This window comes from Oncorhynchus kisutch, linkage group LG13, assembly GCF_002021735.2.
Source record: "Oncorhynchus kisutch isolate 150728-3 linkage group LG13, Okis_V2, whole genome shotgun sequence".
In the NCBI taxonomy this organism is placed as follows: Eukaryota; Metazoa; Chordata; class Actinopteri; order Salmoniformes; family Salmonidae; genus Oncorhynchus; species Oncorhynchus kisutch.
This window is the reverse complement of record NC_034186.2, coordinates 38,276,369-38,291,674: the sequence shown is the minus strand read 5'-3', so window position 1 is coordinate 38,291,674 and position 15,306 is coordinate 38,276,369. Positions and strand designations below refer to the sequence as shown.

The 15,306-nt window shown below is 45.3% G+C and overlaps 1 protein-coding gene across 4 annotated transcripts; it reads right to left on the bottom strand.

The window, feature by feature from the left end:
- Positions 1–829: 829 nt before the first annotated feature.
- arhgap45b (Rho GTPase activating protein 45b) lies at positions 830–15,013 on the bottom strand. Of its 4 annotated transcripts, XM_031786177.1 has the most exons (22): positions 14,133–14,309; positions 13,663–13,883; positions 12,505–12,916; positions 9,736–9,879; positions 9,515–9,599; positions 8,019–8,091; positions 6,330–6,537; positions 5,983–6,044; positions 5,645–5,836; positions 5,248–5,418; positions 4,868–5,005; positions 4,506–4,702; positions 4,255–4,376; positions 4,037–4,126; positions 3,838–3,939; positions 3,586–3,749; positions 3,234–3,422; positions 2,960–3,097; positions 2,618–2,853; positions 2,230–2,461; positions 1,947–2,061; positions 1,089–1,817 (listed from the first exon to the last, which is right to left on the bottom strand). In XM_031786177.1, exons 2-22 carry the CDS (start codon positions 13,789–13,791, stop codon positions 1,369–1,371), a joined length of 3,648 nt encoding a protein of 1,215 aa, XP_031642037.1. In that variant the 5' UTR covers positions 13,792–13,883; positions 14,133–14,309; the 3' UTR covers positions 1,089–1,368. The 4 variants fall into 4 exon arrangements, with proteins under 4 accessions (XP_031642036.1, XP_031642037.1, XP_031642038.1 ...); XM_031786176.1 differs by having other exon boundaries at positions 830–1,817; positions 13,663–14,328; XM_031786178.1 differs by lacking the exons at positions 13,663–13,883; positions 14,133–14,309 and adding an exon at positions 14,349–15,013.
- Between the last annotated feature and the right edge of the window lie 293 nt (positions 15,014–15,306).

The following is a 15,306-nucleotide window of genomic DNA, read 5'->3' as shown; positions in this document are numbered from 1 at the left end:
TTCATTCTTTGTTTAGTGGGGGGGGAGGTCACAGTATGAGATGGACATTAGTCAACTGGCTTGGTTAACTTTCTGGTTCCTTCTTCCCTTTATAATGCCATTCTCTCATTGAACGGTGATACCGCGATCACACTTAATACTGTAGTCTGTTAGTGCCCAGAAGCCTCGTTTACACCTTATGCTAACATGTGAGTTTCATGATCTGAGCAATATGATCCAATAACTATCTGATCAAGGTTTGTCACGTCTACACATTGTATTAGAATGTCTCTTATCCTTCCACTGTGTCTGCATTGTGATCAGTTTAGCTGGTGCCTCGCTGTATGCAAATTACTTGACAGATATTATTTCAAAATAATATGAATTTATTATGACAATACTGCCTTAAGTTAATGCTGCTACCACTCAGTGGAGTTGAAGCCGGTATAATGATTTAAAAGTTGACCATTCAGATCTGTTTACACTTGATTGATATCCAGACCAGTGGAGGCTGGTGGTAGGGTCTATAGGACAGGCTCATTGTAATGGTTGGAATGGAGCGGTATCAAACATATGGAAACCACGTTTGACTTGTTTCCATTAATTTCAGTCCAGTCATTACAATGAGCCTGTCCTATAGAACCTACCACCAGGCTTGACTGATCCAGACAATACATGCCTGACTACCTCAGGTGGTGGTCAGGAAGATGATGATTAAGAAAGACAATGTGATCACTACACCTGTTCTTAAAATGTGCCCAATCAGAATGTGGATAAGATCAGGACAAAGGGTTAGCGCCAGGTATTAACGGGGCTATAGTTACAATGAAAGAGCTACAAGGACAAGGCATAACATTTATAATAGCATACTCTTTATTACAAAACATTGACAAAAAGTGATTAAACCGATAATGACAAATCCATCCAGCGCAAGGCAAAATGATACAATTTATAAAAACACAAAATGTAAAAATGCATTTTTTTTCAATTTTAGTGCTGAAATAAAACCAGCAGCACTTTAAATACCTGGAATAATTATCGTAGAAATGCATCGCGCACAAAAAAAAAAATCACACATACAAGACAAAGATCCCTCACGACTGGACATTATTCAAGCTTTAAAGAGCAACGTCCCTAAAGAAATATTTGAAATACAAACTGGCACAGCGATAATCTAGAAGGTATTTACTTTCCAAATTATTAAGTCACAGCTGGTTAGAACTATAATGAATGATGGCAGGAAACAGCTATAACTAAGTGTCTATGAGGGATGTGCCATGTAGTATATTCAATGCTGACATTCTATACCAAAGCTAAAACCAGGATCCATCCTCTTGAAGTACATATAAAACTTTAACTTCATATATCATGCAATTCCAGTAAAGACTTTCAGTGAGGTTGACACATTGCACAGGTCGTGTTTACACAAACTCTGGCTCCCTGTCCCTCGGCACCAAACTGAGATTCGCTCCACACATGGCCCAGAACATAGTTGTTGGACTGATTCATGTTGAGCTCAGCCAGGGAGATGCTCAGCTCTTGCTCGGACACCTCCAGGTCCGGGGGCTCGCTGTCTGGGGGCTCAGGGGGGTCGTGGTCCGAGGCATCGGGACCAGGACTCTCCTGGTCTTGGTCTGGTTCCGGGTCGGTCTGGGGTACAGACTGGCTGGAGAGTTCCAGACTATCCCTGCAGTTCAGTTGGTCATCCTCTGTGCTGACCTCGCTCTCCTGTTTGACCAGGCAGTGTGGGTGGTGTGTGGACCCCCTCCCAGTCTCATCCAGCTCTGAGTCAGAGTCCACAATCTGCTCACTGGAGCTCAGGGAACCTGGAAAACTTCCTGCATGGAGAAAAAGTTAAGGGCTGTAATGAAGTGGCACTGGTCACCTGGATAAATACAAGTTATAAAGATGTAACTCAAATCAAACGTGTAGTAATTCTTCTTCAAATCCATCTAAACACCTCTTACCACAGCCCTTCTCCATCTTGTCAGAGTCTGTTCTGCTCTGTTCCTCTTTGGCTTCCTGTTCCTCTCCTTCAGCTACCACGGCACTGCTGCCCTCCTCAACATCCACACTGACACTCTGCACCAGCAGTGGGAGACAAACAGGAGTTAAAACAGGGAACTTGAGTTCAAACCTTCCAACTCTGGTATTGGTTGAGCTATTGGGTGTGGCTGAAATGAAAGCATTCACATTCTTCCTGTATGTTACAAATATTATTAACCGTCACGCAGACACACAAAAACACACCTGTTGGATGGAGATGGAGGATGGGCGACTGCTGGTGCTAGAGGATTTGGACTGGAAGATGGCTGTGTAGAAGACGACGAGAGTCTCTATGATGCGGGCCTGGTGGGGGTAGTCCACTAGAGAGGACAGGGACACTGTGGCCCCTGTGGGCCGGGGCCTTATCAGAGAGGGGCCAAACACGATGCCCAGGTTACTGGGACTCATCTTATTGTCCTGCTCCAACTCCGCAATCCTGACGTCAGAGATGGGGAAGAACGATGATATGACGGAGGTTTAAACAAGTAATACATGATCACAGTTGTGAATCCTCTTTTGTAATGATCTGTGTCAGGTAATAAAAATAAAAAAAGTGAGTAAGCAATGTAGTATGCTCTTCTGAGCTGCTCACCTGCGCAGGTGACGTACGATGTAGCGCAGCGTGGCTACGTTAGCCTTGGGCAGCTCTTTCACCAGCTCCCTAAGTCTATCCACCACAGCCAGGACCGCTGGGTCCGTATCTGGTCCTAGGTCCACCAGCTCTGGCCCCTTCCCCGTCCCGGCCTCCCCTCCCTCAGTTTGCAGGCTCTCCTTGGCTAACCCCATGAGGCTGTTGTACAGGCGGAACGGCATGATGGGCTCTGGAAGCTGTAGAGGACAGAGCGGGAGATTTTTTTCATTTGTAGCCATCTTATCCAAAGACAACCCATGATAAGCGCAAATAAATATGGAGGCTGAAACAGCTACAAGGTACCTGTCGGAGGTAGAGCTTGAGGACGTTGCTGATGTCATGGGGGGAACACTGCGAGAGCTCCACTAGTTCCTTGCCATTCTCAAAGGCCTGACACAGCTTCTCTACACGAGTCTTCACCCCATTTACTCTGTAGATACCCTGCAGAGAGAGATGGAGACCAATGGGGAAGAGAGGGAAAATGTTATTGAGAGAAGGAGAAAGAAAACAATGCATTCATACAGCCAACCATTACACACCTTTCAAGAAACAGACCCTTCATCCCCCGTTCCCTCACCTTCGTCTTCAGGGCTCGTCTCTCGATCTCCGAAATGCACTTAGTGATGATGAATGGGATGCTGTCAGAGCTGCCGCTGGACACCTGGGAGAAGTCTCGGCCGAACAGCTGGAGTCTACCCTGCAGTTTCTTATGGCCACACTGGATGGCTAACGTCTCCAGACACCGCTTATGACATGCCAGGAAACACTGGTATAGAGGACAAGGGGCATAAAGTCGGTCAAGAGGTTAGAGGTCAGGATGATAACCAATGAAAGTCAGAGATGTCATTCACACAGAAAAACAGACGTAATCAGCTAATCAAGCAGCCAAAGTCTATTGCTTTCAAAGGTGACGGATGAGATGGTCTTACCTCCTCACACTCTGCTCCCTGGAAGTACACGTAGCTGTCGCACTCCCGACACTTGGACGGGGTGCGGAGTTTACGCAGCCGATGAGTCTGGGCGGCTTTGGAGAGCCCAATGTTACGGAAAGGTCCGGTTGGAACCGCAATCTCAGGCTCCATGCCATTTATGTCTGCAGATGAAGATTGATGGATAAATTGATAAATGCATGAATTATGTAATAATTGGCAAACAGAGAGGAGGTAGACCTCCGGTCTTACTTGGTGCTTCGAAGGAGGCCACGTTCCCGTCCTTCTCATCTGGATCCTCGTTGGACGACATGGTCCCGGTGGAGGAGGTGCGTGCCATTTTACTGATGTCACCTAAAACATACAAAACAATAACACACACATACACAGCTACAGCACTGCAGGAGATGGAGGGAGACATAGAGATAGAGAGACAGACAGAAAGCCTTACCTGAACTGGTGGTAGGAGATTCCAGGCCACCTTCCCCTTCTACACTGTCTGCATCACTCACTGTAGAACCCCACGATTTGTGGCCTTGTCCTGGGAAGGGGACACAAGGTTATCATGGACAGCACAAATACCTCATGTAGGTCTACATTGTTTGGTCTTGCATGGTGAGACGGCACAAGACAGCAAGAACCGCATCAATATCATACAAAATGACATACTCTTTCTGGCGTTTTCAGCGCTAAGGTCCTCCCCTGTCGTGGTCTCTCCGGTGCTGGGTTGACCCTCAGAGCTGCTCTGCTGGTCTGTGTTGAAGCTGTCATTAAGGGGTCGAGTGGGATGCCTGAATTAACAGATATAAAACATGATACTAATGTAAATCTATTACCTCTTATTTATTACTTGGTGTAAAGTGACCGAGTGCCCATAGACACCTAACAAACCAAAAGCTTGGAGGCTAGGAGTGACTCACTGTGTGGAGGCTGCAGTGGCAGTGTAGGGCTCAAACTGGTAGGTGACCTCAGGCTCCTCAGTGAGCTGCAGGTCTCTGACGTGGGCAGCGTACTGCTGTCCCGGGTCGTACAGCTTACTGCTCTCACACAGAGTCTGGTAGTGGACCGGCAACACCACCGTCTGCATGTGCATTATCTGGTAGTACGAGATGGTGGCCTGGAGGGAAGGAGAGGAATGGTTTAGTCATGTGGTGGAGAAGAAGGTTTAGCTTACATTCCATCACAGGGAGTGCAAGGAGTGGAACGTAAGCTAAACAGACTGGCCGCCAGGCGAAGGCACGCAGAATAAATTGTCTGCGTGTCTGTGTGTGTGCGTACTGACCGAGCGCAGTGTCTGGTCACTCTGTTTGATGACCTCCTGCAGCAGTCGGAGCACATTGACCTTGACGTGTTCCAGCTCCTGCTGCTGGGTGGTGGCGTCTGCTATACATGTCCTGTAGGTGGCCTCTGCCTCTTCAGCCTGAACACACACACGGTGGTCAATTCTCAGCTAGGCTAATGGCATACATACTCAATGAAATATGGCCATTGGCTTTGACAACGACTTGCAGTCATTCTGCTTTTTAGCAGATTTCCCTGGAGAGGCGAGGGAGAGAAGAGACTAGGCGAGACATGGAGAGGAGAGATGGGGGGAGGTGAGATGAGTAGAAGAGTGGAGAGGAGAGAGAATGGAGGAAAAACAACATATGCAGTGATGGGGACCTTGTTGCGAGCATCTTCCTCCACTCGTAACTTTTTGCCCAGAGACTTGGTGGTAGATCCTCCTCCATCCTCCTCTGCGGCTCTGCTAGCAGCTGCTTTGGCCTTGTCGTGCTCCTCACAGCGAGCCATGTAGGCATGCTTGGCCTTTCGCAGGTTAGACTCACATTCCATCTGGATCCCAAACACATAGGTACACAGAATCAGTCTTTGGGTACAAATTGGGCAACATCTTGAGAGAGAAAACAAAGTTGTTTCTTTAATAGATACTTTATGTTGATTTATTGTCAAATCATTCTCAAAACGGTAAAACATGTATACCTGTAAACTTCATGGCAATGTGAGAGAGATAATATAGAGAGATAACATACTGCATAAATAGCACTAGCAAGGAACTGACCAGTTTCCTCTTGGCACGGTACCACTGTTCCTTGACCTCCTTGCGTTTCTTCTCATGCTCGTGTTTACGCTGCATCAGAGGCTGTAGGAAGGTCTGGTTGTGCAGTGTGGTGGCGGCCTGCTGCATCCCACTGCTCTGCTCCAAGTCCTGCTCCAGAGCCAGAGAGTAGATGGAGTAGAAGGGCATGTGTGGCTGAGAGATAGGGAGTGGTGAGAGGGGAAATAGCATTGTCATCACAGGAGCCTCTTGAATTGGATGTAATCATTTTCACGAGAGTGAATTGGGTATTCCTTTCCTTAACTCCTTCTACTAGAAAATACAATATCACTAGGGCTTACATGTGTGATGCTGTGCTTGCTGGACTGGTACAGTCTTTGTAAGCCCTTGGCAAACTCCACCTCTGGATGGGGAAAGATACATGGGTGAATCAATAATACGTTACATTCAGGTTATAAGAGTCAACCTAAATCTCCACTATTATGTGTCTACCCACCCAGTGAGGTGTGTGTCTACCCACCCAGTGAGGTGTGTGTCTACCCACCCAGTGAGGTGTGTGTCTACCCACCCAGTGAGGTGTGTGTCTACCCACCCAGTGAGGTGTGTGTCTACCCACCCAGTGAGGTGTGTGTCTACCCACCCAGTGAGGTGTGTGTCTACCCACCCAGTGAGGTGTGTGTCTACCCACCCAGTGAGGTCCTCTTCTCCACGTAGCTCATCAAGTCCTTCATGTATTTAGAGATGGTCTTAGCGTAGGCCAGAGCAGAGTCCACTCCCCCTTCACTACGCTGCAGCATGATGTCCACCTCCTCGGCCCGGCCAAAGTCCTGCAGGTCACTCCTCATCTGAGCTCCCTCTAGCCCATGACCCGACACCCCGTACAGGTTCTCCATAGACTGGACACGCAGAAAGAAAGAGTTTCAGACCACTCAAGAATACTGCGGAACAGTACCTTATTCTGTACTATGTAGCAGACATTCCAATTCAATTATTGAATTCAATCATGAATTGAAGAGCTTACGTTGAATTCTAATTTCAACAATCTTCAAGTTATGAAATGGGAATAGAATTGGAATGAGACTGTTTATTTGAATTGAAATTGTGAAAACATTTGATCTTTAATTGAATTGGAATTCAATATTTTTACATTTATCAGTTATTGGAATGAATGCACTTAGTATAAAAACAATTAACTGCAGGATTTGTTTTTAATAATTTCAACATGTATTTCTATATTTCCAATAAAGCTAGGATGTCTGAACAGTTCCATGATCAGCCTGAAAGCCTTAATAAGGAATTGAATTCTTGGAAATGACCTAACATTGGAGTTGAGAGGATTTTAATTTTCTGAATTCAAAGACTGACCTTGAATTAAATGGAATTTACAGGGAGAATTTGTGGAATTAACCCCAACTTTGCCATATAGTATATTATAAACTGGGTGCTTCGAGTATTGAATGCTGATTGGCTGACAGCCGTGGTATATCAGGTATATATCGTACCCGTATACCACGGGTACGACAAGACATGCATTTTTACTGCTCTAATTATGTTAGTAACCAGTTTATAATAGCAATAAGGCACATCGGGGTTTGGGGTATATGGCCAATATACCACGGCTAAGGGCTGTGTCCAGCAACTCCGCGTTGCACATAAGAGCAGCCTTTAGCCGTGTTATATTGACCAAATACCACACCTCCTCGGACCTTGTTGCTTAATTAGTCGGTACACCGTGTTTACCAGAGCCAATACAAATAATGATGGAACAGAGCAATGCCAAGTGGCATCTCAGGGATGGGCATGTACAATTGAATGATGGATATTAAATACTGCACAATTTAAAACACTTGCTCCCTCATCCCCCCCTTCCCCAAAACACGTGTAAATATTGGACTATAAATCTCGCCTTCCTGTTTTATACTTCAGCTAAAATATTTATTATATTCTACTGAGCCATTTACTTTATGTTCATATTCTTATCTTTCATTATTTGTTGTAGCAACGTCGAGAAGGAACCTGCAAGTAAGTATCGTGTACATATGACTAATAGAAACTTGAAACTTCCAATGAAAATAGGATTTGGCACATAGACTGTAGGCAATAACCCCCCATTGTGTGTGTGCAGGCCTGTTGAATTCAGTGTGTCAGTATTGGAGCTGCATTGATGAATGAGATAGAAGGAACTGTATTATGTGGAGTCTCAGAGGCGGCCTGTGTGTGTTGTTATAACAGGAGAGCGAGGGAGAGGAACAGGCAGAGATAAAGACACACTGTGTCACTGCCAGGAAGCTGGCCTTGCTGCCCACAAACATCCGCTCTGAGAGCCGACACCTCCTGCCACATGCACACCAAGAAAGCCAAATGAACCCCCACTCACCCTGCTCTTCTCTGTTGGCAGCAGGGACAGTAGGGTACTGCTGTCCACCTCCCCCATCAGCAGCTCTGACACACTGAGGAGGACAGAGAGAGGCCATTACACCGACAGTACTTCCATCAGAGATGGAGAGAGAGGAAGGACTAAAATAAAAAGGGAAAATGTGTAGATCAAATAGGATTTGATCGGTTAAAGCAATGTGAAGGGTACATGTCGGGTTCTTTCCCCTACCGGTGGTCATGGAAAGAAAAGGAAACTAGGAAAGGAGACAAGGAGAGAGAAAACACATCAGGAAGTGGTTGATGCCAGGCTCTGTGCAATCGCACCGGCCATATAACTTCCTCTCTGTCTTCTTTGCCCTGTTGGGGTTGTATGTACTGTGCATGGCCAGGAAGTGAACAAGCGTTCTTTTGAATTATGTATGTATATTCCTATTTACAATTTTAAGATAGACATATAAAATAGACATATCAGAGCATATGTTTTACCTTGGCAGTATGTGGCTGGGAGTTAAAGCATTTATTTCACATGATCCATTCATTTTGACAAATGTGTCTGGGTAAGCGTCATCTAATATTTACTAAATATTTTTATCTGGACACTTCCTGTTGAACTGGAATTTTTCCTTATTGTAGGCTACTACTTTTACCACTTCTAGTCTTAATCTTTACTTCACTACTCACTGTTTAGCACATGACCTCACATGTGAATCTTTAAAAAGATAGATGGGGCTGGCTTAAGAGGGTGTGAACAATGCTGAATGGTTGTAGACAAAGGAGAGCTCTCCAGTAGGTACCAATAATTCAAAGGCCATTTTCTCAAAAAGTGAGTTTACAAGTTCATCAACTTTCAAAGCAGAATTACTTTCCCATTGTTCCTCAAATGCAGTGTATGATATACCATTTTGTAGCACCGAGTCTCTATTTTTATCCAATGTAAAAAAACAACACCACAATTTCAAAATGTTGCAACATAAGACTTATTTGAGCCAGTTGGGCGCAAATATATTCTTATTTTTTTGAGAGTGATATGTTTGCATCCAAACAACCATTATCACACCTACACATTGTATCCGAGGATAGAAGCACCTATTCTCTGTCTGTAGATAATCTGTTGAGACAACAGACGCCAAATGGCTGCGTTTTGGTTTTGTGTCCTAGGTTACGGAAGAGAAGAAAACCACCACTACACTTCCTGTTTTTTACTGAGCCACATGCAAATGTGTCACTGTGTTTTTTGCTCTAAGCTCCACTTCTCTATCGCACATATGCACACACACGTACATTGTACTTCTACAGTTCTACTGTCGTCATACACCACCACCCCGACCTGACCACTGAGGACACATGGTCATGTCCCATTACTCTGTACCAGAGAATAAAAAGTCAAAAGAGCATTGTGACACACAGTGGCAGCTTTGGTTTATTCCAGGATCCATGAAATACTTGTTACTAGCTCATGACAATACATACTGAGAAACGGATGTACCAAATACTTACCTGCTACTAAAAGCAACTGCAATGGTTTCAATGGCCTTCTCAAAGTCCTTCTTTTCTGTGTCATTACAAGTCTCATAGTGAAATCCTGCAATCAAAATAATGAATGTGTTCATTCTAGGCCATTTTAACTCATTGACTGTGCTAAAAATGTACTTTTTGCTAAAAATGTACTTTTTGACCCTAGGTAGTAGACCACTGATTGGTCCAGCCAGTAGTCTTACCTTTAACCTTAGATATGAGTTTGCCTGCAGCAGTAAGGGTCTCCACAGTGTTGAGGAGAGGGTAGGTGCTGATGACCTGTCGTAGGACCCTCAGGACCTCTCCCAGGCACTCATGGGCCAGAGGGCGACGGTTCTCCTGCTTGTCTACAGACAGAGAGAGCAAAAGAGACGGGACAGTCAGAGACACAGACAGGAGAGACATGGATCCTGTGCAATTCCTAATACACAGCACTCCACTTGTCTACAGCCACACACAAAGAGGACCGAGCCTAACCTACCATTTTGTACATCTATCGAGTACTAGTTACAACCGGAAGTGATAGGGTTGGTGTTGGGGAGATAGAAGGCTGTGTCTGAGGTCTGTGACGGGGCTCACCATCACAACACAGAATCCATATAACATGGAGATCATCTTTATAGACAGACTATTAGGGTTGGTCACAGTATTAGAGGTCATTACAGGTTATTAGAGGTTGAGAGGGTGTGATTCATGACCAATCTCTGGACATCATGAATAGTAACACGGACGGCAGACAGACGGGTTGTAGAGACAGCTTTGATGTCAGCAGTGACGTCTGCAGGCCACTTCCTCTTGTCTCTCTCTCACAGACAGCAGATCCTTTGGCCGGTAGAGCCCTCCTTCCTCCTCTTTTCCCCTTTGGCCCTCCATCTCAATGTCCATGTCTGTCAAAGTGGCTGGCCCATGGAATGGGACCAGGAGGCCATAGAGGGTGGACTAGTTAGATGGCATGTCAGAAGGAGGATGGTAAAAGGCTCCAAGACACTTACTATAGAAACTGAAACTGGCTAAATGAACATGTGGCATTATGTGACTGTGTGCATAGACTTGTATGTCAATTTAGTTCCTGGATAATCTCGTATCAAATATATTTCAGTTTTAGATGGTTGTGGTTTGTCAGAATTTAATTCAGAGATAGGTTCATAACTTAAGTTATCCTGTCTCAGCCTCCAGTATTTATGCTGCAGTAGTTTATGTGTCGGGGGGCTAGGGTCAGTTTGTTATATCTGGAGTACTTCTCCTGTCCTATTCGGTGTCCTGTGTGAATTTAAGTGTGCTCTCTCTAATTCTCTCTTTCTCTCTCTCTCAGAGGACCTGAGCCCTAGGACCATGCCTCAGGACTACCTGACATGACTCCTTGCTGTCCCCAGTCCACCTGGCCGTGTTGCTGCTCCAGTTTCAACTGTTCTGCCTTATTATTATTGGACCATGATGGTCATTTATGAACATCTTGGCCATGTTCTGTTATAATCTCCACCCGGCACAGCCAGAAGAGGACTGGCCACCCCACATAGCCTGGTTCCTCTCTAGGTTTCTTCCTAGGTTTTGGCCTTTCTAGGGAGTTTTTCCTAGCCACCGTGCTTCTACACCTGCATTGCTTGCTGTTTGGGGTTTTAAGCTGGGTTTCTGTACAGCACTTTGAGATATCAGCTGATGTATGAAGGGCTATATAAATACATTTGATTTGATTTGATTTAAGGGAGCACATCATTTCAGATATTGACCATGTGATAGGTTCAAACGGGGAGGTTAATCTCAGAACATCACAAGGATGGGCTGGAAGCAGTCTTGTGGTATTGACGGTGTCACAGATCAGACTAACGCAGTGGACTATGTGAGGGGGAAGTCTGAACGAGGTCGCTCTGCCATGCATCATTGCTTCCTGTTTAGATTAATACGACAGTCACGGGGGGGGGGGGGGGGTAATAAGTTCAAGGATAGACACCCTTTTAGAGCAATCAACCCATGTTCCAAAGTGAGACCATTTGTTGGCCTGACTCTCTCAAGCTGAAATTGTTACATCACTTGTTGCACATCTTGTATTTTATTGCATCCATAAAATAAATTACACATTATCAGCCTGCCTCATGAAAATGAAAAAAACCTTGATCTGAGGTAAACTATGACTGTTTTTGGGCCGAATTCATTTTTTGCAGAAAAACCGTTGGACCAGCCATTTTGCTTGAGTACAGACAGAAATGGCAGTAAACAGGAGACTGGTTTCCTGCTGGAGTGTGGTCGCTGTTACATCTCGAGCAAGAGAACTGGGTTGCTTGTGCAAAGCCAGCCAGCCCGCCCTTCCCCTCCCACACGCAACACGTGGTGAACAGGAGGGGTGAGGAGAGGAACCAAAACAGCATTGTTCTGAGCGCATGCTAACATGTGGCGCATCAGGTAGGAGTAGTGGAGAATTTAGACATCCACACAGAGAACAATAAGACTGGGAAACAATAGCAGATGGTCACGATGCAGCCAAAAGCAATCCCAATAACAAAGGCATATCATAATAGTAATACATCTAGCAGACTTTTATCCAAAGCGACTTACAGTCATGCGTGCATACATTTTATATACGGGTGGTCCCGGAAATCAAAACCCACTATATCCTGGCACTGCAAGCTCCACATTCTACCAATGGACCTACAGAGGACCACTCAATCATGTGCACAATGAAATATCTGACTAGAGTTCTGAAGATAAGTTGTCCCATCTATAAGCTCTTATGCCTCTCTAGCAGTCTTAGAGGAGCCAAATGAATAACAAGACTCCAGAGACTGACCATAGCAGTTGGTTAACTGTATTTTGAAAAGGTCCCCCCCCCCTGCCCCCTTTTACAATCTAAAGTGCTTTGAGCATTGGAGAAGCACCATGTTCAAACATGGCCTTTGTGTCCTCTACCTCTCTCAGAGCTAAACCTTAGCCAGACAAAGGAGAAGTGCATAAACCTATGTGAACCTATATCCACTCACCTTCCCCCAATACAACGTCCTTCAACTTCTCTACGGCCTCAGCAAAGCGGGCCACATTACTTAACAGAGAGGGGATGTCCTCCACCTCGATGGCCATGCTCTCTGAGCTGTCTTGGGGGGTGGTGGGGGTGATAGCCCCCTTTCCCTGGCCCTTGGTGAACACCCATGAGTGGATAGGGAACCCTGCGGCGCTGGCATGACGGCTGAGGCCGGTGGGCCTCTTCATGGTGGCCCCTGGGGTCGGGCAGCCCACCCCCACCAGCTTGCTGTGCTGGGCATTTGGGGTGCCAGGGCAGGACACGGAGGAGTCCGATGGGGCACCGGGAATGGGGAAGAGGGTGGAGGAGGATGAGGTTGAGGAAGGGGTGGTGTCGATAGCATCACGACGAGGCTGCTCCTGGAGAATAGACAGCTGGGTAAGAGAGAGGAGGGGGGAGAGGAGAGGGAGAAGAACTTGTGACATCTGTGGTAACACAAAAACATCAGGACAATAATGTGACTGATATTTTTGGCAGACTGTTGGTAAACAGACGAACAGAGACTTCAACAAGAGCCTGTGTTGTGTAACACTTCCTGACTCAGCTTCTTGCCACACCCTGAAACAGCTCTCCGAAAACAGAAACTCGGGCCACTTTAAGCAACATCAAGTTGTACGGTTTGATGAGACATGACGGAAAAGTTATGAAATCAACTCATCAAGTGTCCCAACTTGTCCATGGACTACAACACACCTAACATAAATGAGTTGATTAAATAATAGCTAAATCAGAGTCTAGCTGTTACAAGTCGTGGATGCAGTGTAGAGGCCTGAACCATACACATCTTAAAGTCTAAACAGTATCAATGGCAGGTGCACGGTGTGGTTATGAAACAGAAAATAGCGGCAGCATCACACCCTGCCAGTAGGAGGCGCAACTAAGACAACTAGAGCAGACCTTGCATCATGTTATTCCAAGAACACCTTTTATGGTACTGTATTCTAAACTTGAAAGTGTAGCATACTGTATGAAGCAGATACATGTTTTTATGAAGGGAAATAAGTATTTTAAGGACAGATGTTCTCAAAGCAGTGAGAATAATAACACTCATTCCTTCTCATGAGGAAAATGTATAAACACCTAGGTGGCTAACTGATTCAATTGGCAGTGTTTGACATACCTGTTTGAGCCAGACGTTGGGTCTATTGGGTTGTTTGTCCAATTTGTTCTTGGCTTTAGCCTCCTCTCTCTTAACTCTCTGGCCCGTGGAGTATGGGTTGTAACTATTCTTGCTACCACGTTTAAGCATGGTCTCTGTCCCTATTGTTTTCACATCATCTTTAGCAGGAGTCACTTTTTAAACTAGACTCATCTTGCAGGTGACGAACCAATACTGGCTTACTAACCCACAAAAATATTTTCCAATGAGTGAGAAACGAAAAAAAAAATGAGTCATTATGCTGACAAAGTTATCAGTGACTAACAGGTTTGTTTTGAATTGACTAATCCAACAAGTTTTAAGTATTCATCAACAACGTCCTCAAATATTCAACCAAATATCCCAATAGTGTAACATCTCTCCCCCACTAGGCTACTTTAAATGAATTAAATGATAGGCTACTGCCCATATAAATCACCTAAAATGCTCACCTTTAGCCTTCAAAAACACCCCACTAAATATGTCATTGCTGGTCCATAACCTACGATAAGTGAAGTCAATTTAATTGAGGTCAGGTCTAAACAATCTACTGAAGTTTGACATCTGTCATGCTGTCCCCCAACTCCCCTAGCTTCTCAGCAGCGGACAGACAGTATAGGAAATCTGTCTGAGTGACAGGAGGAAATCAGAGATGATGTGCTACTTACTGATGATGAGCTCTGTGGCCCGGGGCTTCCTGCTCGAGTCTTCTTCGAGATGGAAGGGGTTTTTATCAATTCCCTTTTCTTTCGGGAGAACATCTTCAACGTACCTTTGCCGTCCATCCCGACTTCTTTGAAATTCACATACAACCCCCCCACCCACCCCCCGATTCTCCACTTCTATGGTGCTCTGCCAGTTTACAGGCGCTGCTGTTCCATCGGTCCCAAGCTTCAGCCACGCTTTCTGCTGCCTCGCTACCACACATTGAGCGTAGAAACTCACTGACAGCTCACCACAAACAGTCAGTGCCGCCGCGACATCCGCTCCAGTGTTTTTTTTCTCAAGGGAAGAAAAGCGCATGTGATCTATTGCGCTCCATTTGATTGGGGCGCTCGAGGTTTGCAATACAATGTCTATAAAACAATTTTACAGAACATTTCTATAGTAAACCAGTCGAGTACAACGTATTCGATGCCTCCAATAAGAGTTAAATAGGTCCAACACCGATTGAGAATGCCTCACTATCCGATACTGTCAGAATGGTCTGGCAGCAGTCCTGGGCTGCGTACAGTACGATTTATGTTCTGTAACGTTCAATTGGAAAGGGTACTGAAAGGGTACTGTACTGAACGACCAATTGAAAAACGAGGAGGTTGTGGGTTGGAAAAACGCTGTCAGCATGGCCACTGCCCTTTAAATACGCCACTCATTGCCTCAAGACACGCCTTGCAGCACCCACCAAACGGGAGCAAACGTACCTCAACGTCCGTTCAAGAAGGTTGTGTGGAAACGTGCCATTCAGTACAAATCAAGAGAACTGAATGCACCTATAGTCGAACTGGAACTCACTTATATCGCCGTGTTCCAGAGAATCAAAACCGTAATGTATCTTAGGTAAATTGTGACTGGCTGACTGATTTACAAATAACAATGAGTAGTTATTTATGATGCAAGGTTATTTGT